Source organism: Haliotis rufescens, unplaced genomic scaffold (genome assembly GCF_023055435.1).
Source record: "Haliotis rufescens isolate VD_foot unplaced genomic scaffold, xgHalRufe1.0.p SCAF_11, whole genome shotgun sequence".
Lineage (NCBI taxonomy): Eukaryota > Metazoa > Mollusca > Gastropoda > Lepetellida > Haliotidae > Haliotis > Haliotis rufescens.
Genome location: NW_025963791.1, coordinates 10,296,187 through 10,324,055, shown reverse-complemented (window position 1 = coordinate 10,324,055; position 27,869 = coordinate 10,296,187). Strand labels below are relative to the sequence as shown.

The 27,869-nt window shown below is 39.9% G+C and overlaps 1 protein-coding gene across 2 annotated transcripts in view; it reads left to right on the top strand.

Moving 5' to 3' along the window:
* The first annotated feature begins 409 nt into the window (after window positions 1-409).
* LOC124146355 overlaps window positions 410-27,869 on the top strand; it is a 45,069-nt gene continuing 17,609 nt past the window's right edge. For both annotated transcript variants that reach the window (XM_046516604.2, XM_046516603.2), the window contains exons 1-15: window positions 410-548; window positions 2,818-2,896; window positions 4,125-4,294; window positions 4,466-4,523; window positions 5,867-6,040; window positions 7,553-7,692; window positions 8,821-8,872; window positions 9,781-9,960; window positions 10,118-10,297; window positions 10,598-10,771; window positions 11,277-11,329; window positions 13,001-13,208; window positions 16,938-17,105; window positions 26,622-26,774; window positions 27,098-27,268. In XM_046516604.2, coding sequence (XP_046372560.2) covers window positions 537-548; window positions 2,818-2,896; window positions 4,125-4,294; window positions 4,466-4,523; window positions 5,867-6,040; window positions 7,553-7,692; window positions 8,821-8,872; window positions 9,781-9,960; window positions 10,118-10,297; window positions 10,598-10,771; window positions 11,277-11,329; window positions 13,001-13,208; window positions 16,938-17,105; window positions 26,622-26,774; window positions 27,098-27,268 — 1,972 coding nt within the window. In that variant the 5' untranslated portion in view covers window positions 410-536. The remainder of the gene's footprint in view (window positions 549-2,817; window positions 2,897-4,124; window positions 4,295-4,465; window positions 4,524-5,866; window positions 6,041-7,552; window positions 7,693-8,820; window positions 8,873-9,780; window positions 9,961-10,117; window positions 10,298-10,597; window positions 10,772-11,276; window positions 11,330-13,000; window positions 13,209-16,937; window positions 17,106-26,621; window positions 26,775-27,097; window positions 27,269-27,869) is intronic.

Below are 27,869 nucleotides of genomic sequence, written 5' to 3'. Positions count from 1 at the left end.
TAACAACAAACTTCGAACAAATTAACAAAGCAAGTACTTCCTGTCCCTAAGTAAAAATTAACATCGCCAGACTCTTGTCGTTTTAGCCGGCCAGAGAAAAATCAAACGAAAGTGTCAAATACTTTGTAAATCATCCTTGAGACCGTTATCACTTTTCACACAAGGGATCTAGTAGATCAAATACTTGACTGACATTTCCTAGCTTTTGGTCATATAACCTAAACAATGCAAACTGTATTATTCATTGACACATTTACAGTTCCCATTGCCTCACACATTCATCGACATTCGGTGACGAGACGGATGGGAAGTCATTTATTCCGCCCAATAATTGCTTCTGAAAAAGATTTTCGCCTCAACTCGCAACAGGTGACTTCTGTATGCCGGAAGCGGCAATATGTGGCATCCTCTGACGTCATCGATGACATCACAATGTTTTTGCCGCCATTATGAATACAGATTGAAACGGACCACATAAACAGAGGAGCAACAAGTTTATGTGAACAAAAAAACACATCAAATGAACAGGATATGTGATGTTGTCAAAGGTAAGTAGATACAGAAGTGATGGGGGAAAACCAAATATTGTCAAACCTTCACCGTTTAGAAAAGAGCTGTGATGATTATTCCTATCTCGATCTAAAACAATATTTTGAAGAGTCAGAAATGTAACCGACATCCGAGTGACACACCCCTTCGGATGTTCCGTGAAACACTGGATCTATTTTCGTCATGACGAAAGCGGGGAAAACCTTGTCTATATTATTAGTATTACATACGTTTCATAAAGTTACATACGATACATATATTTATATAGGTCATGGAACTAGATCATTTCATGGTTACAGAATATGCCGGAAATGATTACCAAATTTATAGGCCACGTGTGTTACCACCACTAGGGTACTAGTTGTTACTTTAGACTATATTTTTGTGAACTTGAAGCTAAAATTCTGATTATATAGACGTTGATTGGGACAGGCGTTGAATACACGTTATGTACCACCATTACAATCGTATCATACGTTGTACTGCATTTATTTGGACCGCCATTTTTGAATTAGGACAAAGCCTAGTGCGAATGTTTATGACAACTAGACCTCATGGCTAATGAAAGGTTAATTTATTATTGCAGAGTTGTCACTAAAAGACGGGGGTATAATAGTTGCCTAATTGATCAGCTGTGTTACAAATTCTATGACAACCTTTGTGCGGGTCCATATCAACGTTCGGTTTGAATTTCGAAAACAAAAGGGACGTCACTCTAGTTCTACTAAACTAGCACGCAATCCGTGCCTAGTTATCTCCCATATGCAAGAGCGAACGAACATATTTCTCTTCTGTTAGGGACTGGTCATTTAATATGGGGGCGATGGGATTGGTCTTAAGACTGTATCATATTTTGCGAAACACATACCACACAAATCGTCCTGTTTAGGATGGGTCAGTGTAGATTGGCTTGCTATACTATGTACAGGTATTGTAAACCTAACATTCATTGTCCATTCTTTTTATGCTTCGCAATTTAAGATAGTTTTCAATTATTTCTTCTCTACTTTCCCAATACATACTTGGCTTAAATATATCTACATAGGCTTGTCACTATAACACCCTATTGTTTCTCTTTTAATATAATCTGAAACAGACATATCCATTGACATCACTGATATTGATTTTAAACTTTTAATATCAGTTTCTAAAACCTCCTTATTCCATTTTTTAATTAACGATTTTGTGATTTTGCATTATTCAAAAACAAATATTGAAATGATTGAACTGATCCAATAGATCAATATTTGATTGCACTGTCGGTTGAAAATGTAGTGGAAATGACGATGGAATGTTGTTATAATATGTAGCCCTATAAAATACACGGAGGCAAGTTTCAGCCGATAGTGTATTACTTTCCGAAATAGCGATCAATTATTGATAAATATCGGATATGTAACTGAGCAAATATGCTAAAAAGCTCAGAGTGAGTGAGTATGGTTTTACGCCGCTTTTAGCAAACACTCCAGCAATATCATGGCGGGGGACACCAGAAATGGGCTTCACACATTGTACCCATGTCGGGAATCGAACCGGGTCTTCGGCGTGACGAGCCAACGCTTTAACCACTAGGCTACCCGACCGCCCCTAAAAAGCTCAGAGACAAAACAACATCACTGTTCAGTGGTGACACATTTATGCATGGATTACATTGTGAACATTTCAGATATAACAAAATCAGTTGCCTTCAATCTTTGGTAATGGACATAACAAGTGCTTCGGCGAAGTAAAAGTTAAAAACAATATATTATGGAAGATATTATCGGTGACACAATTTCCACATCGATAATCGTTAAAATTTCTTCACATCACCCATAATTCTGATTATCAATCTTTTTAGTCTGCCCTACATGGTACAATATCAACATAATGTACAAACGAACCAAGCGAAATTAATGATGAGCAGGAAAAGTGACATCTGCGATGACAACAGTCTATGTAGCACAGGTGGTAGCGTGATGGACTAGAAATGAAAAGGTTGCAGGTTCGTATTCGAGGATTAACAAAATGTTGCGGGGCTTATATGGTGGGCCATATAATGGAAGCTGTCAGTGAAAATATATCTGATTACTACTCTTATACATCAGCTACCCAGTATATGATACGAGAGGTATCGTAAGCCATGTCATAAGGTAAAATCGCAATGCATAAATATAGGGATCGGTCAAAGACATTCTACCTTTGTGTAAGTGCAGGTAAATATGCGTGACACCCTTCTTCACGTGGGATCAATGTTGAAATGTGTAATAAGAGTGCTACCTCCTGCAGTTGAAGGCGGTGCACGTGCTGGGAGCAGTTCTGGCTATCATTGGTCTGTCACAGGTGTGTGATGCCATCACACGGGCAAGTAAGTCCATCATAGTCTTGCCTCCCCTCCGCATAATCTCCGACGATAATCGGAGAAACATTTCAGTCAGATGTTTAGACTCATCGTGGACGTTTATGGTCAATATCTCAGATGTCTTTTCTTAATCCAAATTATAGTTTTTGCTAACAGTTTGAGCCAATCTCATTAAAATCAGATCTTAGTTTTCGCTACCGTTATGTTTAGCGATAGCGATAGCGAGAACTAAGATCTGATTTTAATGAGATTTAGGTTGGGCTGACGAATACTTTGCCGGTCCATCCAACTGATAACTACAGTACTTTCAAAAGGGCGGATATAAAGTTTAAATAAACAACACATTATTGATACAGCGTTAAAAATTGGCACTAGTCATACAGTCCTTGCCAAACTGCCCAATAGTTAAGTTATCCAGTAGAAATTTTCCCTTATTAAGGGCGAGGGGGCTAAAACTGTTAGTTCTTATCGCTTTTTGTGAAAATTTCATATATTCCAGAGCTACACCACACTTACCCTTACAGCCCCATTGTATTTGAAAATGTGGGCCTTTTTTCAAATTTATGGGTTAAAAACACAAGGCCCCATATCCTAGAATTATTCCTCGACGTACATGATTTCGCTGCAATCGCCAAAGAGTCCTGTGGATCGGGAAAGTGCATTTTGACTTCAGTTATTTGTATCCTAACAATGAAGCTTTGCGATATAAAAAATATAGAAAATATTTGAACCAACACAGTACGCATAAATATTATGGTGACGTTTTATGTCACACTGACACTTAACCAAATGACAGTCTGGCAAATATTCAGACGTTGTAAATTACATCGTGAGTGAGTGTGGTTTTACGCCGCTTATAACACTATTACAGAAATAAGGGGCCACCATAAATGGGCTGCACACGATGTACCCATGTGGGGTATCGAAACCGTGCGTTCAGTGTGATGAACGAACGCTTTAACCACTTAGATTCCCCACCGTCCAGTAAGTTACATGCAGAAACAGACGGGCCTTTATAATCCTTTCTTGCAGCGATTGAAACTAACATTTTTAGTCTACTAGTCCTTAAAGTGATAACATGTAGCAAAACCCTTTAAATTATAAAATCTCTGCTAGTTCTTATGACACCTTAACTATTGGGCAGAAATTGAAATTTGACATGTGCTCTGTGTGTTGCAAACAGAAGGTGAGTTGAATTATATATCATGAAAGAATGCTTATTTTCATTGTACAGATAAGGACACTTTGACACATCACATGCTAGACACACTCGCCTATGTTCACCTGTCTAACAAAACCAGCTTCGTAAAATTCTGCCTACGCCGCCATATCTGCTCTAGCAAAGCCTTCGCCCCTAGACCAGGATATTTCCACTGGAAAGATGGTACCACAAAGGCAGAAAAGGTTGGTCATCATTAGTTACGAATAGACATGATCAGTGATTAAATTAATAAGTGAATATGTCATAAATAGTGTGGTAATTTCGAGAAATTCAGCTAAATTTGGAGTTGTTGTTTAAATGTATCAGTTGATATTCTAACCATTATCACAAATTACTTTCATTTTCTTTTTCAGGATGTTTTTTGGCAAACATACAAATGCGTCCTGAAAACGGATATAACGCTATGTCCAAGTTAGTATCAGTTTCATCACTTTCCCTCACAGACATCGAATGTTCCGAAAAGAAAAGACGGAACGCAATCAACGTAATAAGCGCCCAAGGCGCTCTCAAAATTAGAAATATGGGGGCTCTCTCTTATTACAATATTATTTTGGTGAAAAAGACAGAGTTGAAAGAGTAAAATTTCGTGGTTTATGCTGACAACCTGAAATGTTTATATACGACAGATAAATTTTTCCAGAATTTAATTGCCCATAATTAAGGGTGCATATAAGACACGAGTGCGTATTATACGCGAATAAATAAGTCTTGTGTACATTGATCAATCGGAAGGCGCGCTAATTGGGATTTTCACTAGCCAATATATTACGTCGAATACGCTTATTACGTCGAATACAGTAATGGTGTTTACAAATGTCAAATTTCAATCCTGTACACTAGACCGTTTAAACTGCGATTTTTAATAGTAAAGCCGTTGTTTATTTAAGAATTGGGATCAGTATGTTTTTTGCGTTTATGGTGGTATAAACGTAGAGTGTGTATAGTGTGTATTTCCAAAGTGTGCACCCTTTTTTATAACTGCATAGACGCAAAAGAATATTAAAGAGAATTCATATAAATAAGTACGTCAACAATAATAACTTCACCTACACACAAAAAACTATAGACAACAGTACGAAATCAGTGGCATCGTTTGTAGCAATAAAGCAACACAAGCCCCTCCCATTCTGTTATCAGACAATCGTGGGCGTGGCCTATTTATTTTTTGGTTTATGAACACATAATAGCAAAAAAACCTGTGAAGATACGGGTTAGAATGGCAATCCATTCAGCAATCTATGATTGTCGTCAGAGGCGACTAACGGGATCGCTGACTTAATTGATGCAGGTCATCGTATCGCAATTGCGACAGCGTGGATCGATTCTCATGCTGTCAGGGGGCACGGGTGGCCAAGTCGTCTAAGGCGCCGCGATTCGCTGTGCAGAGTTGCGTCCCTTGGGTAAGCCAGAAACCTATGATTGTGGGTTCGAATCCCGGTTTGCCCCGATTATGTTTCTAGGTTTGTCAGCATCATACCCGTGCTCGTGGGTTTCACCGAAGTGGTAAACGTCTGAGACCTGCATCACTTCGGGCTTTACTCCAACATTAAGCTGACACGCCGCCGCGATATGACTGGAATACTGTCAAAAGCAGCGTTAAACCCAACTCACTCACTCATGCTGTCAATCACTGGATTGTCTGGTCCACAGCTGGAATATTGCTGATTGCGGTGTTAAATAACAAACAAACAAAGTTAATTTCCACGGAATTTCTTGCAGTTAATTTTGCGTAACTTGAACGACTATGTTTACAGTTGACGGCCAGTGGAGTCTGTGGGCGGAGTGGTCTGGCTGCTCCGCCGGGTGTCAGGGTGTGGGGAACAGGACGCGGGGTAGGCAGTGCAACAACCCTCTACCAGCCAATCATGGCCTCAAGTGTTTTGGCCGATTTTTGGAAAAAGCAGACTGTAATGGCCAATGCAACGACTGTGAGTACAAGCCATAGGGCGTTAGTTCGGACGGACCAAACCACCCTTCAGCCCAAAGAGTGTTTGTGAATTGAATATGCATGAATGTCGCTGAAAAGTCCTTTGTCCTAAGACCTTCGGATCATCGAAATTGACTTCAATAGCGGATTTACGCAAAGTGGGCATACCTGTTTTTACCTCAATAAACGCAAAATGTATTAAATTCAATTTTTATAAATAAAAAAAATCAACAGTAATAACTTCACAGACTACTTATTTCTTCATTAACACGCAAGATGCTATAGACAACGTATTGAATTCAATTCTTTTTTTAAAAATACGTCAACAGAAATAACTTCACAGACTAATATGTATTCATAACAGACAAGACACTATAGACAACGTATTGAATTCATTTTTTTTATAAATATATACGCAAGAAACTATTTACAAAAAAAGGAAATCAGCAACATCGTTCAGCGCAATAGTGCAACACGCCACTTTTGTCATATGCATCCCATCAGGAAACAGTAGTTCATTATGGAAACAGAAGGGCAAACCATTTTGCTTGCTTAACCAATAATGCCACAGAATCACTTGCAGTTTTCCAGCGGGTTATCCACAGTTCTAGATTTAGTGAGTGAGTGAATATAGTTTTACGCCGCTTTTAGCAATATTCCAGCAATATCACTGCGGGGGACACCAGAAATGGGCTCCACACATTGTACCCATGTCGGGTATCGAACCCGGGTCTTCGGCGTGACGAGCGAACGCTTTAACCACTAGGCCACCCGACCGCCCCTTCTAGATTTAGATGGCGTACTAGATGAAGGGAAGCTGTTGGGGACTAACTGTAAGAGTATGATTTCAATCTGAATAGATAACATTGAAACGCATTCTATTCAATCTTGTCTGAAATCCAGTCAAACTAATTACCTTCAAGAAAATATGCATTTGGATGTATTGGTTAAAGAAGATGCCCCCTTTGAAAATTAAAAATAGTTTAAAAAAACATTTAAAAATTTAAACTTCTACACCATTGTTTTATTTACATGATGCAAAGCCATACCCATCCCGTGGGGAGTGAGTGGACACAACTATTTCCTGTGTGACTTCGGAGTATTCTAAAATATAACACTGATTTCTTACAATCGTTTTCCGATGGCTTGGGTAGCTGTTCATGCTGTCAAGCACTCGTTTATCAGGTCATGACTATATTGACTATATCATACAAGCTGCCGTTATAAAGCTGAGACATTTCTGGCAGCGTTGTAAAACAACATTCATTCACTGTTGTCTGTAGTTTCAACCGACATCGGAGGTAGTCATCGAGCGGTCACTTCATGAAAAGGCTTAGGCGTACAATCATAACTGGAATGAATGTTTTGTTTTGCTAGATACATTTAATCAAAATATTGTACTGAAACATGGAATTACATCGCGAAGGTCTGGGGCCACGTGTTACTTTAGGTCTTCCGGTTTTATAGTATAACTCGATGACTGCCTTTAAGTTAACTGTTGTGTGATGTTCAGCTGCTATGGCGACGGGTCTGCAGGAGGCTGGAGAACATCTGAAGGAGGTCCACAAGGCTATTCCTCAACTCGGCATAGAGTGTATGTATGGTCACTGTACCTACGAAACGCTCAAGAAGTACCTCCCCATCTCCATGCGAGTATGTACACAAACCCCTTTCTGTTTCACAAGGTCACCAAATAAATTACCGTATTCGACGTAATAAGCGCCTAGGGCGCTCTCAAAATTAGAAATGGGGGGGGGGGGGGGGGCTCTTATTAGAATATTATTTTGGTGAAAACAAAACAGAGTTAAAAGATAAAGTTCGTGGTGTATGCTGACAGCCTGAAATGTTTATATACGACAGATATATTTTTCCAGAATTTATTTGCCCATAAAGGATGCATATAACACACAAGTGCGTATTATACGCGAATAAATAAGTCTTGTGTACATTGATCAATCGGAAGGGGTGCTAATTGGGTTTGTTCACTAGCCAATATATTAGCAAATATCGCCGTGGGCGCTTAATAGAGCGGGGCGCTAATTACGTCGAATACGGTAAATCAAATTGAATTACATTATTGTTCTTCGGACTCTGTTTAATTTTAATTCAAAACGTGATTTATTCTGATAATGAACAAGTTGGCAATATCAAGGTAAAATGTGTCGTGGTTATCCTGAATGTTGATTTCGCGGTCATGTGACCGTCTTGTTTCCAATGGAAAAGCCGTATATCATGTGAACTTGATGTTGAGAAATTATTTAAAGAATAATCAACGAGATAAAAATGAGAAATTACGGATTATTTATCCTTATTGAATATATGTGTAGATACTGGGAAGTTATCTCACTGAGCTTTCTACTACCGTGGGGATCGTGAAGATCCGGTGTAGAATAGGTTTTCAGCAACCAATGCTTGCCGTAAAAGGCGACTATGCTTGTCGTAAGAGGCGACTAACGAGATCGGGTGGTCAGGCTCGCTGACTTGGTTAATGCATGTCATCGTATCCCAATTGCGTGGATCGATGCTCCTGATGTCAATCACTGGATTGTCTGGTCCAGACCGGATTATTTCCAGACCCCCGTCATATACATGTAGGTGGAATATTGCTGAGTGGGGCGTTATGTATACACCTAACTAACAAACAATCAAAGGAATAATGTACTGCAATTTTGAAGGCGTTCAAATCGCTCTATTGCTTTCCTTGTTTGCGACGAGGACCACACCAACGATACAAATTTTCTAAGAGTCATTTCATTAATTAAACATATAACTTGTTTTCAGGACAAATATTGGTCTGACCTGATCTGCGCTAAATATAAGAGGGCGTGTCCAGGTAAGTTGAGGATACAGATACGTGTCTTGACTCGCTTTTAGCAATTTCCAGCAATATCACGGGTGGGGACACCAGAAAAGGGCTTCACACATTGTACCCATGTCGGGAATCGAACCCGGGCCTTCGGCGTGATGAGCAAACGCTTTACCCGACCGCCCCATGACTCACATGACTCACTAGGCTAATCACCCTCACCGGTGTCCTTTTAGTTATGAATAATATCGTTACAACGGTACATCCCTGAAATAGTTATTAATGGATACAACTGTCATATTTTATCGTATCAATTGGCCTAACGATGGCGTTAATGGGATATCAATATCTAGGCCATGTCAGAAGCTATTATATGCATAACACGTATACATGAACTGCGGTTATAACGAACACGCTTATAAAGAACTGGTGGAAATAACGAACTTTTTTGGGGTCCCGCCCATTTGCTATATATGTGATGTACATATTCTTTTAACGAACTACGGATATTACGAACTAATATCATGAACATATTTATCATCCAAAACTTACTTTAAAAGATATATGGATATCAAGCGATCTCTAGTGGGAGATATCGTTGGGAAAATGCATTGATTTGATCCTATTTATTTGTAGACCGTCGTGATATCATCAGTTGCCATGACGCCACATGACATCACTTGTCTCTGTCACTGGAACTGGTCGACTGCACCTTTTACTCTTTAGACACTAGTTATTACTGTTTGCAAACTGAATAAGTTGGAAGAATGAATTTGAATGATAAATAGAATGTCTACCGTCTGTCTTTTGACATCAAAATTATATCAAAATATCGGCAAGCCTCGGAGTTTTGAACTTTTATCGACTGGTGTTGGCAGAGTTGATGTCAAAAGACACACGGGTAAGGTTCTCTATGTCTATTCCATGTGTCATAGTTGATGGAGGCTGGTCAGCGTGGGGAGTATGGTCGGAATGCACAGTGCCATGTGGCAATGGTTATCTGTACCGGCATCGTACCTGTGACTCCCCTCATCCTATCAATGGGGGTCAAGCCTGCCCGGGGCCGGTCTACGAGAAGAAATCGTGTGTCGCGAAGAACTGTTACCATATCAAAGGTTAGTGGAGACATTGTTCAGTTGGATTTAGTCACCCACACCCCATTGATATAATTATTTATATATGTTGTTTGAATTATCAGTTTTTTTGTCGAACACTTAGATAACACAGATGGAATCAAGGTTTATTCATAAAAATACTGATGACAATTTGCAGGGGATGAGAAGGCAGTGTTTTCTGAGTGGTCCGCCTTCAGCCCATGTTCCGTATCCTGTGGGACATACGGTACTCAAGTTACTCGCAGGTCGTGTCTTCTCAAGAAAAAGTGTCTTGTCCGGGGGGAAACAGTGGACAATCTCATCATCAGCAGGCCGTGTTTTCAGGGAGCTTGCCCTAGTAAGTACAAGGAGCAGTGCTCAATCACATCCAAACCAGATCTCTTAATTTGATACATCAACAGGCCGTGTCCTAGTAGGCACTGCTTTGCGCAGTCTCATCAACGAGACGATATTTCACAACACTTTTAGGGCTGCTTTTATTCTTATCTTTCGGAACTGCCGAGTTACGTGCGTTTTCGAGATACGGAAGTTACATGCTTATCCTTCGGTGTAATTGGAAAGTGAGCACAGCTTGAGGCGATTATGACTTGTAGAGTTCAATTAAACTGTGACAGGTATACTTACTTTTCTTTTTCAGAAAAAGGCGGCTGGTCGGATTGGTCAGAATGGACTGTGTGTTCTGCCGTCTGTGGGGAAGGCAGGAAGACGCGACTGCGCATGTGCGCTGACCCCTATCCTTCCGGCGGGGGCGGCTGTTTTGGCCCAGAGGTTGATACGAGTGACTGCAAGCGTTCACAGCGTACACGTCAAAGTAAGTAAAATACAGCACAAGGTTTTCTGTTTACAGAACTGAGAATTTGTGATTCAAATGTGATTGAAGATGAGTTTCGCTTTCTATTAGTTTGTCCAAAATACCACGATCTAGTATCTAAGAAGTAAACATATAGAACTGCCTCTTTTAAGTACATCCCACTTAACAATTATGTATATCGATTATGTCAACAATTTATAATTGTATTGTAAACAAACCTTATATTTTTCATTTATCATGCTATGTTGATAATAGAATATGAATTGGTTAATTTTTGCAACCACTCCCTTGCCTACTTATATAAGTATACTAATGACTGAGATTTATTTCAAAAGTAAATATTCCTATGTAAGTGTAAATACGATCTTAAATAATTTTATTTGCGCATAGAATAATAATTTTCTTCTCTGTCTCTGAGGTGGTGACTATGGGTCCATTTGTGGTCGGGTGGTATAGTATATCACTTTCACCTGAACAGTTGAAACATCATTATTTCTCTCTCCAGACAAGTCTACACCAGGTGGAATACCACAACTACGAGCGGCAAAACCTCGAAAGGCAAGGAAACAAGTGATGGATCACCCTCATTCATACTCAGCATTGTGCATGTTAATTTGCTAAAAGCTAACAGTTGAAGTCCAATATTAGCTTGACCTTAACAATGATAACATATAGCAAAACCCTTTAAAAGGGCACATTTCTACTAGTTCTTATGATACCTTAACTTTGTGGCAGTTTGGCAAGAACTACAGGACGAGTGCCAATTTCTAACGCTGGAATCAGGATCTGCAGGTGGATCTGCATGTGCATGTATTTTGTGAATACCCCTGTGAAGATCTGGGTTAGAATTGTTCTTCAGCAACCGATGCTTGTCGTAAGGGGCGACTAACGATATTGGCCAGTCAGATCCGCTGACATGGTTGATGCATGTCACTGTATCCATCTATGTAGATAGAAGCTCATGATGTCAATCCGTGTATTGTCAGGTCCAGACCCGGTTATTAATAGACCGCTTTTATATAGCTGGAATATTGATGAGTGCGGCGTTAAACAACAAGCAAACAACTAATTGTTAAGTGAGGGAGTGATTTAGTGAGTCCAGTACCCCTTTGAATAGTAATTCAGTTACATCACGGCGTGTCAGCTTGGTGCTGGGGGGGAAGCCCGAAGTGATGCTGGTATATCCCTTAAGTTTATTGAATCTCAGGAACGCTGCATAGCGACTGTGGGGTCTTTGACTAATCGGACACCTGTTCCACAAAATAAAGGGGCAAAAGAAAGTATCCCGAGCTTGTTTTTCATGGAATTGGAAATTGAAAGAACTGATATTAAATTTGATCATATCTAACCATCACTCATTCCTGCAACATTTTGTGAAAAGAATTTTGGGTGATTTGGGGTAAAAATACATTGGTTCAATGGAGGCTCGGCTAAGAATGAATTCCATACAATGTTTATTGATTTTCAAAGATAGGAAGTCTAAGATACCCATCAGCAGTTGTGTGTTTTGCGATTTCTTTTTTATTTTTTGAAAGTTTTAAATCAAATTATATTTTTGAAAAATGTATAAGTATTCTTTGAGTGAGTAAGCGCTAGTACAGTTCATTTTTGTATATATTGTCGCTAACTTAAAATATACTGAAGGAAACGAATGAGGGAACAATGAAAAATATAGAGAAATAAGCTTTACGATAAATTGTACAAGATTTAAACGTATTTACCCGTATTTAAATAATGATGACTCCCTCATTAGAATCCGACCCCGGAAATGACGGACAAGTCCATTTTGTGCACAGGTGGGTATTTCCCGGATATTCTCACTTCGATAATCTGTACCTTTTCTCCCAATACCGATTGTCATATCTCTCCCGCTTTGGGATGCGATTATTCATTCATTGCGTTTATCTGCGTTGCCCAGCTACATCTATGGGGAACAACTCTCTAGACACTCCCCTCTCAAAAATAACGTCGTCATATATACGATGTCATCAAGTTGCGAGCGCATGTTCGAATCTCCAGAAATGATAGAACAATGTTTTTTCTTGAAATAAAACGCTTTGTTCTTCATTGTTCTTTGCGATGTATCGCGCAGCTATCTTATATATATTATATTATATCAACTGAGAGGTATAGTTTCTTTTGCTCCTCAGTTTATGTTTGTTTAACCGCTGATAACTACTGAGTGTCCAGAGAGGAAGATGTTTATAACCCACTGTCATTTTCATCCAGGTGACGCCTGCGTGGGGAGACCCGTACAATCAGCCGTATGACAGGTCAAGAGAGTCCCAGTACCAGATGTGGTCAGATTGGTCCACCTGCTCCAGATCCTGTGGTGGGGGCTACAGGAAGAGGGACAGGGGATGTGAATATACCGTCAATGCCACGTGTTGTGGGGAAATCAGGCAGATACAGTTCTGTAACATCGCCCAATGCCCAGGTACATTCGGAGAGCGGCTTTTGAAGTCGGTATTGTTCAACACAAATTACCGTATTCGACGTAATAAGCGCCCCGCTCTATTAAGTGCCCGAGGCCAAATTTGTTAATATATTGGCTAGTTAACAATCCCAATTAGCACCCTTCGGATTGATCAATGTACACAAGACTTATTTATTCGTGTATAATACGCACTCGTGTCTTATATGCACCCTTAATTACGGGCAATTAAATTCTGGAAAAATATATCTTTCGTGTATAATACGCACAGACTTTTCTTTTGTATCATTTCAGGCTGTCAGCATAAACCACGAACTTTACGATCTTTCAACTCTTTCACCAAAATTATATTCTAATAAAAGCCCCCTAGTTCTAATTTTGAGAGCGCCCTGGGCGGTTATTACGTCGGATACGGTATCACTACCAGATATCAAACTTTTTGTGAAAATATTCCCACAAAAGAGCCCAGACAAGTATGATTTGTTGAGCTAACTTTGTTAAAGCCTTTGACGGAAGCTGAAACATAATTTCTGAAATAAGTATACTGAGTCAAATTAAAAACTTCACATTTTTAAAACTAATCCCATATATGATATACAACGGATAAATGTATCGGAGAAGGTAATTTTTAATCATTAATGTCAAAAGAAGGATTTTCATTAACGGTGGTAACCATAATTTGTTCCAAGCACCTACGGTATTCGGTAATAACATCAACAGTTTAAATAATAAGTCCCAAGCACGAAAATCTGATGGCACACAAGTTCATTAGCGTGTATGGCCACCATGTGCGTTGACAACTGCCACACAACGCCTCCGCATGGACCTTGTGATGCTTGTGAACACATAATTGGGAAGACGACGCCATTGTTGCTGCAAAATGGTGCCAAGATCTTGCGAATTCTGTGGTTGGTTCTGGAGAGTGCGCAGACTTCTGCCAAGAGCATCCCAGACGTGTTCGATGGGATTGAGGTCGGGAGACCTTGACGGCCAGTCCATGACGTTGACTCCCGCATTCTGAAGGAAATTCCTTGTCAAAATTGCTGTGTGGGGTTTGGCATTGTCGTGTTGGAAGATCAAACCGGGTCCATGTGCTGCCATAAAAGGCAGAAGTTCTGGTGCCAGTACCTGGTCGCGGTAAGCAGCAGCGTTGAGGTTGCCACGGATGACAAGAAGCCTGGAACGTGCATTGCCACAGAAAACACCCCACACCATGACACTTCCGCCTCGAAATCTGTCAACTTCCTGTACACAACACTGGGCGTAACGTTCATGACGGCGCCTCCACACCCTCACCCTACCATTTGCAAATCGAAGATTAAATCGGGATTCATCACTGAAGACGACTTGATTCCAATTCCTCATCGTAAGTGTCGCTCGTAAGTGCAGCTGTGCCCACAATTGACGTTGACGTCTGTGTAATTTAGTCAGAATCGGCCTGCAGTATGGCCGTCGTGCTTGAAGGTGAGCAGTTCTCAGACGGTTTCGAACAGTTTGCGCACTCAGTCTACCCCTAAACAATTCATTTCTGGTTGATGTAGCCGTCAAAAATCGGTTACGGAGGTGACGTAAGACAATCTGACGATCCTCTGCATGTGACGTAACACGTGGTCGACCGGACCGAGGGCGATCAGCGGTGGTACCCGTTTGCTGTAGACGTGTCTGTAAATCATAAACAGTCCGTCGACTACAACCAATCGTCCTTGCGACTTCAGCTACGGACGTTCCCGACTGCAACATGCCGATGGCACGTTCCCGTTGCACTTTTGAAAGGCGTGGCATGACAAATGGCCGTAAAGACTTGTTTTCTTGTGTTTTTCTTTTTTTGTTAATGACTGCTAACAAGTATGGCTGAAAACACGTGCGGTATTATGGCCACGTGACCAGTTGCACGTGAAAAACCACTTTTTCCACTATAGTGCTGTGCACATGATTTTGATCGATTCACCTGCACAAAAACGGGTGTTATCTGAAGACAATACGTGGCCATTCCTGTCTAAATACACAATAAGGGCCCACAATGATAACTGGTCAAAATGTTAAAATTTTAGGATTGTGAAGTTTTTAATTTGGTTTTGGTTCAGTATATGTTTACTCAAGCATTTAATTTAGAATACTCTGGAAAAAAATATATGTATTGTCCACCTAGCGCATTTCTTCCTGAAACCCTTCTCTGGGAAATATAAACGGTCAACTCTTTGTTAGTTAACGGTTTGTACAGTAACAATATTTTATTATAGATATTACATATAGCGCCAAAGGCTCGGCACTAGTACCATTCCTTCACACGGAACAGGACCCGTGAAGACCCGGGGTAGAATAGGTCTTTGGCAACCCATGCTTGCCGTAAAAGACGACTATGCTTGTCGTAAGAGGCGACTAACGGGATGGGGTGGTCAGGCTCGCTTACTTGGTTGATGCATGTCATCGTATCCCTATTGCGTGGATCGATGGTCAAGATGTCAATCACTGGATTGTCTGGTCCAGACTTGAATATTTACAGACTGCCGTCAAACAGCTGGAATATTGCTGAGTGCAGCGTTAAACAACAAATAAATAAAGAAACAAACACTCGGAACAGATAATCCGTAATTCCGAATAGTTCGAGACCGCCTCCGTGGTCTAGTGGTAGAGCGTCCACCCGGGGGAGCGGAAGGTCGTGGGTTCGATCCCCGGCCGCGTCATACCAAAAGACGTGAAAAGATTGTACTTGTTGTTACCCTGTCTGGAGCTCGGCATAAAGACAGTTTATTCAGTATTTTAGGCATCAAGGCCCATAGTACAATGCAGATCTGATATTAACATTGTCACGTGATGTACATGATCAGATTTTAAATCAAGTTACACATTCCTCATTTTAAAGACGTTTTAAGAATACAGGCGCTAAAACAAGGACTGGTCAGCTCGGAGTCAGTGTACTCTGAGTGGGGTATTCATGTAAAACTGCGGCGCGGTATCTCAGTTGGCTAGCGCTATGAATCGGCATCAGCTCGGACTAATACAAGCAGCCACACGTACACACACACGCACACACACGTGCATGCACGTCGCTATAAGTACAATAATCTTGGACGCGACGTTAAACCCCACTCCACATCGCCTCATAGTTCGTTTTTTTCTCTCTAATCATTACAGTGTTTAAACTTTCATATCTATATGTCTAAATTTGTTTATTCGTTTCAACCTCTCTGAAACTTACCACAGTGATTACATGCTGTAAGTAAATTACGATATACCTTCAGCCATCTTCCCGAGGCATGGGCGTTAACTGACTATAAAAGTCCAATTTCCACTGTACATTTATAGTCAGTTAACCTTTAGCCGTTAAATATCGGCCCCTCTTTGCGCCACGGATCACCCCGCTGGATAAATGTACCATTGTGCGCTGTGGATATTTATAGTTCACTTCTACATCTCCGATTGGCTTCAAATCAATTTGAAAAAATGAAACCTGCATAAGTTTTGTTCATTATTCACTCTCCTCCAAATACATATTCTTCAATTCAACGAAAGTTAATGCTGGATAAGGAATCCAGATCGAAACGAAAAGTCGGAATTAAACTTTTTTGTGGATCGCCATCTTGTTTTCCAAAAATTGTAACCGCGCACATTGACACAATTCAAAAGGTATATTTATAACCCCCTCTAGTGACATATAGTAAAGCTGCTAATAGACGCATGAGGCGATACAGTAACTGCAGCTAATATATACACGTTATATTGTTTCAACAGTGAAGGGTGGTTGGAGTGACTGGATGCAATGGTCAACCTGTGACGTGACATGTGGCCCAGGATCCCGCCGTCGTTTTCGTCGTTGTGATAACCCATTACCTGCCAATGGTGGTCCTTGTATAGGAGAAAATGGCGCTGTAAGATACTGCAGGAATGCTCCTTGTCAAGGTTGGTCACTTGTCAGTACAGAGCCCTGTGGTAAAGTTGAACTCCCAGTTGTTTGAAGGGGCGTTCACACGGTGCAACTTGTTGTATGCAATTAGTTGTACGAACTGAAGTTGGCGAGTTGCATAAAACTCGGATCTCGCGAGATCAAAACCTTGTGATTCACTACATTGCCTCTGGAATCCTGGTTTATTTTCAGACGCATGCTTTTTTTAAAATGTTAAAAACTTGTTGTATGTGGCAAAAAACAAGTTTGCGCAATGATGGCAAAAAACGAGGGAGAGGTCTTCATGTGCAAAGACAAAAAGGTCAACTGTAAGCCGCTGTAATGTCGGCGGTGAGCAATGCTATGGCTCAGGACAATCCATTCTAGTATATTTTTTGTTTGTGTGTATCTACAAAGTTCCCATGCACACAGCTCTCGACATCCGTTCCTTTTTCTCGGACATAAAATGATTGTCATCCAAACTGTCCAGGGTCCACTTGCACAGAACAATCTTAGTTACAATCGATCTTAAGCGGCTACAATCAACTTTACTATTACCATACAGTTGTCCCATTCCACTTGCACAAACCCATCTTAACGCGATTGTAAGACGGCTTTGATTGAACTTAACTAAGATTGAAATCTTCAATGGTTGAGGTATAAATATCTTAAACTAGACTCCTGTCTACGGTTGTCTGCAAGCGCGCAAATCTTGCTGCGCATTCAACGTGTGGAACCGGTACACACAACATGTACCTCCCTCCATCGCACCTTGCACAGTTGAAAGGTCCCAATTATTTTAAGGAAACTATAACTAGAATATTTGCATATAGATTTAGTGACATACTTATTATGAAAATAAAAATAGAAAATAATAATATGTCCTCATAACATAACAGGTAAATGTATGATCGTCATCTATTGGGGGGAGCTTTCCGTAAAATCCTAAATACATGTATATCCTTCATGTTTTAGTTTTGCCGCTATTACAAAGGATGTTAATCTTTTCAAAACACAGTAAGACGGGAGATTTCAAGAATGCATGTACGGGAAATAAGAATAATGAATAATGTTTCAAGAAAGCAGTTTAAAATATATTCACTGGGAATTAATTATACTTTTTAAAAAGTGTGAATTTTACTTCTGCTATTTATGGGATATTTTACACAAATTTCAAATGTCTCATCATGTGTATTTGCTTGTTTGATGAATATTTGTATTAGTTTCTTATAAATTCAGATATTACAACCGCTCGTGCCCGTCCCACTCGATTTTAGTTTAAAACGTATGATTTTGCACTTCAACTTGTGTTTACTTGTAGATTAATTTAAGGATAAACTAAAGACAAAATAACTGACTCGAATGTGATCCAAAAGAGATACAAGGGGAGCTCGGCGGTTCTACAACATAAATACACTGGGCAAGGTAGATTCTTCGATACATATACAAAGGGAAACCACTCCCATCTAGAGTATAAACTATGATTAGCTGCCCTTGATTTATCTGAAAGGTCACGGACGTTACAAATCGCTTGCAGACGACTTAGGTTTTATCTTTCCCTTGATAAGGTATGTTGTTTCAGACTTCCTTCAGCATTGAGACGGGTGGGAATAGTACTTTAAGCTATCGACTCGATAGTTATGTGGTTCACTATCGCAATTAACGATATTTCTGACGTTACATCTGTGGTGCGGTCCTCGTGTTGTTGAAGTGTTGATTCGAATCATAAAATTGAACAAATTAAAGAGGCAGTGTTTGAACGGAAAGCAGATTATTATTGTGAAACAAGCCCTGTCTTGCACGCCCTTTTGTCAGGGACTACAACGATCTTAGCTACTTAAGATTGGTCCGGACCAATTGTAAGTTTCGATTGTAGCTTACAATGACCTCAGCCTACAATCTCTTTGTGCAAGTGGATGGCGATTGTAGCCGAAGCCTAAGATCGCGATCTTAGGATTTACAATAATTGTAGCGCTAAGATCGCTGTATGCAAGTGGACTCTGAAGACTAATTTTATTTTTTGTGATAAAATAGAAGAATGACCTATAAAAATCCTGAAAGTGTCCTATGGCCAGTTGGGAGCCGCCAGTTGAAACCGATAATTTAGTAATTCCTCAATTCTTCCAACGATTATCAACCGATGCATATTCCCAATAATCCGAGCTAATGTATGCAAAATGTTGACGGCTGAATCTCTCCGAATAGTAGTAAATGTTATAGCATGTAAAACTAGAAGTTTGCTTTGCTTACATTTTCAAATGAGAAGGCCCACTGGTAGGTTTCAGAGCACAGGGTTTGGTTTCACATATACTGAACAACAAAAGTTCCTGTGACATTGAATAAGATTTAATGCAAAGTTATGTTTTTTACCAAATCTGAAACAAATTTCGGTTTGCAAAAGATAAAAGACTCCTGTAAGTGTTCAAATGGTTTAATTTGCCATTACTGACTTCAGAAAATGCGTGATTTCATAAAAAAAAACACATGAACATGCCAAAATGTCAATTTACAGATCAATAGCGTGTGTGTCCGCCTCTGGTTGCGATGCAAGCAACACATCTTCGTTTCATGGAATGGACCAGGCGTCGCACAATGTCCTGTGGGATATCTGTCCATATCTGCTGGAGAGTGTTTCGAAGTTCCTGGAGTGTCTGTGGAACACGTGGTTGACGTCGAAGGTGCCGACCCATCTCATCCCACGTGTGCTCGATTGGTGAGAGATCAGGGGAGCGAGCCGGCCAGGGGATGACATTCACGTTGTTTTGTTGGAGAGAATCATGAACAAGTCAAGCAATATGAGGCCAGGCGTTGTCATGTTGAAAGGTAATGCCTGAGCCATGACGACGCAAAAACGGTAGAGCAACAGGGCCGATGATCTCGTCGCGGTAGCGCTGTCCATTGAGATTTCGCTCTACCACTATCAAACGGGTCTTCTGTCTTTCTGTAATCCCACCCAATACCACAACGCTGCCGCCCCCGAACGGTCTTCTTCCATGACACAATGATTGACGTAACGTTCACCCCGACGTCGGTACAATAGAATCCGTCCATCGCTGTGGTTGAGGTGAAAACGAGACTCGTCAGTGAATAGAACTTGTCCCCACTGCATGGCCGTCCAGCGTAGAGGCTGTCTGCACCACTGTAGACGTGCCTGGCGGTGGTTTCCTGCCAAAATGGGACGTCTGGCGGGTCTTCTGGCGACAATCCCCTCACATATGAGGCGACGACGTTCGGTTTGTGAAAATATTCGTCGAAGGCTTGGGATGTTTCTTTGCAGTCACTGTTGCTGGCTGGAATCGATTTCGTAGGCGTGTTGTTCGAATCCAGTTATCTTGTCGAAAATTGGTTACGCGTGGCCTGCCACTCCGAGGATGGTCTCTGACTGCATTCGTCTTTTGCCAACGTTGCCATAAACACCAAATGGTGTTTCTGTGGACGTTAAATTGTCTTGCAACATCACGTTGACTCGATCCTGCTTAAAGCATACCAATGTCTTGCAGACGCTCATTTCCGGACAGGCGTGGCATTTCGTAATATTGAATAATTGCGTAATTTTGTTGTTTTTCTGAGTGGTTGTTGTCAGAACGATGCCAAACAATGCATATGGAATCCCGTTAACGCACATGTTTTTTATACCCATTCTTGGGTAGTGAAATGCATGGGGCTTGCATAAGAGTCAACTTTTGCATGGAATGCATGCTTTTCTGTAGCAGTTGTGGTTTTGTGACTTGATTCCATACATGTACTACAATATTGAAAACCACACTTTACTTGTTTGAAAAATACACTAAAATATTGGTGTCACAGGAACTTTTGTTGTTGAGTATATGAATGCAATGAATATTTCGGTTGATTTTATTTGGACCGTTTGTATTAATGACATGGGCAATATGTCAAGTGATTGTTAATGGTCTGATGAATTCAGGGATGTATGTATTGTAGCTGAGTGTGAAATACATGTGATGTGACAGGCATCTCCACTGACGCGAAAAGAATCTGATTTTGCAACACTATCCATCGTTCGAGGTTCGGCTCAAGAGTCTTTACGTTTCGAATATAGGGTTATTGGAGTCTTTTCCGAATGCTCATTGGTGTTTTGGACAAAGAGCTTTGTAATTGAACTTCTCATGTAGCTATATTATTTGAATAAATGATATTTAAAACGGGGAATTGGTAAAATGCGGAAATGGTTATATTTTCGATGTACACTATTTTCAGATGTCGTTTTTTGTTCATATGCTTTGCCTAAACTAGTTGTTAATGGCATCACATGATAGATGCCTTCCCCCAGAATCCAAAACTGTGACGTGTATTTTGGTGAATGATGTATTTTAAGTTTTAGAAACGAATTATTGACCTAGTCTCATCTTGGTCAACACTACAGTGTTCAGTCACATTGCCTGTCGTTTCAAATAACACTATGAACAGTTTTACCCAGAGAATAAGACCGATGCAAATGTCAAAGTATATAATTTTTTAAGGTTTATCCTATGTACCTACTTTATTGACTGGTGACACTTCGGATACCGAAAAGCAGAAGTTACCGACGTGAATCGGAGTCGCCATTTTTGTTTACAAATTGACGTGTAAATGTCACGTGATTTTCATACGCGTTTTAATTGGCTGCGTTCATACAACTTGTCTTGTGAAAATAGAGCATGCCCTATTTCGTACTACGTCAAACGTTGGACCGACTTGCCTGTTTAGACGATGTTATGTGTTGCATGCAACAAATTGTATACACCTAGTTGTACCGTGTGAATGCCCCATAACATACAGAAGGTGGATGACTGTACCTGTAGATGTATGGGGGACATTTCTTAGTATTTGGCGAATGGCAAAGTAGACACAATTTATATACAGTAAATTACGGTTATAACGAACTCAAAGGGACCACTAACTTTAGTTCGTTATAACCGTAGTATGTTATAAGCATATATACAGTATAACAATAGCAAATAGTCGGGACAAAAAATCAGTTCGTTATAAGCGTGTTCGTTATAAACGTACTTTACTGTATAACAATTTCTTTTCTTTACTGTAATGGCGACATTTTGGTACAGATCCTTATACCGTTGTCAAGCAAGGCTGAATAATTTTTGTTTGTTATTGTTTGACGCCGCACTCTGACGGATGTCTGTAAATAATCGAGTCTGGACCAGGGCCTAGATTTTCGAAACGATCATAGCCCTAAGATTATCGTAAAGTTATCGTAAGGAAATCGTAGGCTATCGTAGCCTATTTTCGAAACTATCGTAGCCCTAAGATATCTTAAGTTTGTCGTAAATCTAAGATAGCCCTATACCTGTCGTAAGTTTATTTTATCTTCATCCAAGATGGCGGCATACTTTTCCATAGATATTTTGCCAAACAATAAGTCTGCTTTACGTTCAAACATTGACATTTCATTTTGTAAAACTGAGTGATTCAAATTGACACTTCGAAAACAAAAAGAACGCATCATGGATTTCGCGTCAAAAATGTTCTCAATCGCGACAGCGATCCACATAACTGTGGAGTCAATAGTTTACAATATATTTCTATCCGAGTCCATGCAGAAGAAGTGTGAAACAACATACCTTTTCGATAATTTGGGAGGGATAAAAAGGGAAGGTGTCGGCAGGCTACAGTAATGACCGTGACCTCATTGATAACTCAGGGGGAGCTAATCTTAGTTCAAACTCTAGTTGAGAGTGGTTTCCCTTTGTACTCGCCCGGGACACCTTGCTCAATGGTACAGTTTTCATAAAGCGCAGAGTTCCACTGTTATATTTTCTGGATCGCATTTGTGTCAATGCTTTAGTCTTTATTTTCGCATTTGATAAAATTATATCAATCTACATATGTAAAAAAAACCATAAAGGTTTCGCATAAGTTTTTACATCTAAAATCGTGTGGGACGGGTGGTTTTAATAATTGAATTTTAACTATACAGTGTAGTATTTATTGACTTAACAAGGAAATACATGTGATCAAATACTTGTTTTCAATATCTAATATTTTTCTTGCAAAAGTAATTGTAATTTGTTTCGTTTTAAATTCAATACCTATGTTATCTCTATCATCTTGAAAGACAAATATTTGGAAAAAAAATGATTAAAAACCGTCTGTTGAACAATTGCATTCTTTAAAAACATTGATTAACGGCATATAGATGTATTCAAGTAATTATAACAATTTACTGAAATTTTGACACAGATTTTCGTATCGACAAATCAAATAAAAAATGGGTTCCAATGCTCGTTCTGGTTCTCGTCAAAATGTAGCATGGTTTGCAAATTCCAATACCGTATTCGACGTAATAAGCGCCCAGGGCGGTCTCAAAATTAGAAATAGGGGGCTCTTATTAGAATAGTATTTTAGTTGGCAAAAAACAGAGTTGAAAGATAAATTTCGTGGTTTATGCTGACGGTCTGAACTGTTTATATACGACAGACATATTTTTCCAGAATATAATTGCCCATAATTAAGGGTGCATATAACACGAGTGCGTATTATACACGAATAAATAAGTCTTGTGTACATTGATCAGTCGGAAGGGATGCTAATTGGGATTGTTTACTTGCCAATATATTAGCAAATATCGCCGTGGGCGCTTATTAGAGCGGGGCGCTTATTACGTCGAATACGGTATATGTTCGCAGAAAAAAAAGTTTATTGAATGAAATATACTGATCAATATAAAATACACATTTTCAACACAATAATCTTTGCATTCAATAAACCGGTTTTAAAATATTTTGGTGTTTTTAATATTTAAGTCTACATCTTCCCGTTTTATGTTTAAAAAATATATAGATATACTTGAGACCATTCAAACAATAAAATCGTTGTCACGTTTAGGGTCAACGGACAAATACTAGTAAATGATCCTCAGCAATGCTGTCAGACAAGCCAAACATCATTGAACTACGTTCTGGAATAGATTTGACACATTACAAAGTATTTCGCTCCTTAGTCAGATTTAAATGAAATCAGACAAATCAGTTTATTAGCTCTACTTAATTTAAAAGGATAGAAAATGACTACATTATATGTATGTTTACGTTAACTTGTGGCGTGTTCCATGAGACAACATAACTTGACAATTCCGAAATTATCTCTCTTTGCGAACGAAAATTAGTGTCACTTATAAATTTTGAAAAGAATTATGGATCTATATAGATAAAAAATAATTTCATCATCTAAATACTTATAGCTTGATATTGTATTTAAGTCCTTGGTTAATTCGTGAAATATATTGGATATATAAATAACAAAACAAACTTAACAAGCTTAGATTGTCATAAAATCTTGCTTGTGGGTGCGCAGCTTCCTGAACAATTTTTGTTTTGAGTGTTTCCACGTATAATGTTGGTGTTTACACTAATATAAACTTGACTTTTGACATAAACACAAACATATACAGTATACATCACTTAACATCAGACTTGAACGCGTATGTTAAATGCTGAACGCATTTGCTGTTCGATCCAAGGTCTCGTCATTGTCATTTAGAATAACGTCCCTTACTTTCGTCCTTGACTTTGTACGCGATGTGTTTGTATCATAAAGTTCTGCGCGGTCACGAGAGGACCATTTGAAGGGAAAATTGTGAAGTATCTTTTGGCACATTATTTCCATTCTAATAGCTAAAGTGTGGTACTATATACTTATTGATTATAACATTTTTTGGCTTTAAAAAATGCTATTGCATGGCACACGAATGCTTTTTGTGTTCGGTTAGTCATGGCATCTTTTATCATAAGAACAACACGTCTACATGTAGGACATATGTAGGATTGTACAGAATATTCACTCAAATATGTGCATGTTAAACAATGTGACCTGACAATGTGATCATGAATTCCGTGTCACTTATCTATGTTGTTGTTATTGTCAGCAGCTGGGAAATCCCCGTGACGTCATTGGGAAACACCTCGCTTTTTCAATCCCTGACACAAATGAGTTCCTTGTCAGAGTTACGATAGGTATCGTAACTCTGAACGATCTGCGACAGGTTTACGATAGTTTCGAAAATCTATCTTATCTTAACCTTAAGATATCTTATCTTTGAACGTAAGTTGTTAAGATTTATCTTGGCTAAGATCGTTTCGAAAATATAGGCCCAGACATGTATCAACCAAGTCAGCGAGCCTGACCACCCCGATCCCGTTAGTCGCCTCTCACGACATGCATAGTCGCCTTTTACTGCAAGTATTGGTTACTGAAGACCTATGCTACCCTGGATATATATGGTAGGTGGAGGATTAACAGTAAAAACAAATATGAGAGATCATGTCCATTATGTTGTTAAGTATCATCCTTCTGTTGTTATTATTATTATTATATCAACCTACTCATGTTAATCTCTTATGTATGCAATTGTTGTTACTCTTAATCCTCCACCTACCATATATATTTCTGTACCATGTTCTTTATTAGACCTTGCTTGTCAACGGTATACGGATCTGTACCAAAACGTCGCCATCACAGTAAAATAAAGAAGATGTTATCCATTAAATTGTGTCTTAAAATTATTACCAACATGGAAAGCCGTGAAAATCTGGAACTGGAATTGTCTTCAGCAACCAATGCTTGTCTAAGAGGCGACAAGCGGAATGGATGGACAGGCTCGCTGACTTGGTTGATGCATGTCATCAACCAATTGCGTAGATCGATGTTCATGATGTCAATCACTGGATTGTCTGGTCGAGTCTCGATTATTTACAGACCTGCGTCTTATAGCTGGAACATTGCTGAGTGCGGCGTAAAGGAACAACACAAGCCAAGGACGTAAGATACGGGTGATTCTGTTCCTGACAAAGGACATATGATACGGGTGATAATGTTCCTGACAAGGACGTGCGGGTGATAGTGTTCCTGACAAGGACGTACGATACGGGTGATACTGTTCCCGACAAGGACATACGATACGGGTGGTACTGTTCCTGACAAGGACATACGATACGGGTGGTACTGTTCCTGACAAGGACATAAGATACGGGTGATACTGTTCCTGACAAGGACATACGATACGGGTGATACTGTTCCTGACAAGGACATATGATACGGGTGGTACTGTTCCTGACAAGGACATACGATACGGGTGATACTGTTCCTGACAAGGACTTACGATACGGGTGGTACTGTTCCTGACAAGGACGAACGATACGGGTGGTACTGTTCCTGACAAGGACGAACGATACGGGTGGTACTGTTCCTGAGTGCGGCGCTAAACAACAAACAAACGTTCATAAACCCCATAAACCCAACAAAACACACTCTGAAGTCATTTCTTATAGATAATTGTTCAATTATTTAAATAAAGGTTCACATTAACCACAGTAACTTAACAGACTGCTTATTTTGTCAATAACACAAAAAATGCAGACAGCTATATCAAATCATTACGTATCAGTGACATTGTTCAGCGCAACACTGCAACCCAAGCCCCGTCCACCCTATAAAAGGGGAAACTAGTGGTCATGTATAGGGACATAGAACAGAGAGGCCGAGTGCAGAGAATGGTTATGTACTTTCATACTTTACAGAGCCAGATGACCACTGGTCACGCTGGAGTACATGGTCAAGCTGTGACAAAACCTGTGGTCAGGGACATACTAAACGAGTTAGACAATGGAGAGGCGATGGGGAGGAGAAGAAGGAGGATATGAAGGCGCTGTGCAACCTCCACGCGTGTCCAGGTAGATGTTGTTGTCTTGTTAGCCTGCTTGTATCAATTGTTTAGCCTGCTTGTGTTAAACTTGTTGTCTTGTACTCTTGTATTAAATTTGTTAGCCTGCTTGTATCAAACCTGTCTTGTTAGTCAGCGTTTATCAAACATGTCTGGTTAGTCTGTTTGTTTGAAACGTATTGTCATGTAAGTGTGCTTCTGTGAACCTTGTTGTATGGTTAGTGTGTTTGTATCAAACTTGTATGGTTAGTCTGCTTGTAATATTTTGATATTCGGTAAATAAATGCCAGTTATGCAATTTATACTACTGACATGTATCCTGTCCATACCAAGTGACCGGCAAGTGGGGAGCATGGGGTCAGTGGGCGCCTTGCAGCAAAGAATGTGGCCTTGGACACAACTTCCGTGACCGCACGTGCACGGACCCCGCGCCATTCAATAACGGTAAAATATGTCGTGGACCCGGGACTGAATCGACCTACTGCTACAACCGACCCTGTCAAGGTAGGCGATCTGTACGAATGCATACACAATGGGATGGTAAATATCCTGTATTTGGAATAGACATTGTATTTAAAGAGCCTTGGCGAGCTAAATACATGAAAACTATTTTATGCTTTTTCTCAAATACGATGTCGAGTGAAGTATAAAAATACGGTTTGCAATGTCTGCAAAACATTGTGAGGCAATTCAACTGACTCATGAAGGACGTGTTCGCGCCAATTGTCCCATTGTTTCCATTGTTTGTCAAGAGCTGCAAATGATTAAGGATGACGCCATCCATTGTTCATTACGTCACAGACGAATTTATGACGTCATTCCAACAATACATTGGCGAAATTATGTCCACACGTTTTCTTATAAAACACGTATATATGATAAATATATTTATTACTTGTCCGCGATGAGGTCACCCGTTTGATAAACATACAGCTGTATTACACATTGTGTAATACCAAAACGCGTGCTTATGTACTGTCGGAACACGTTCCCGAACAAATATTGAAAACTGTCAACATCCCTTGGCTTATTCACGACATTGCGTGTGGAAATGATAGATCATTGAGAGGAGCTTATGTTCACTCGATGACCCCAGCAACCTTGT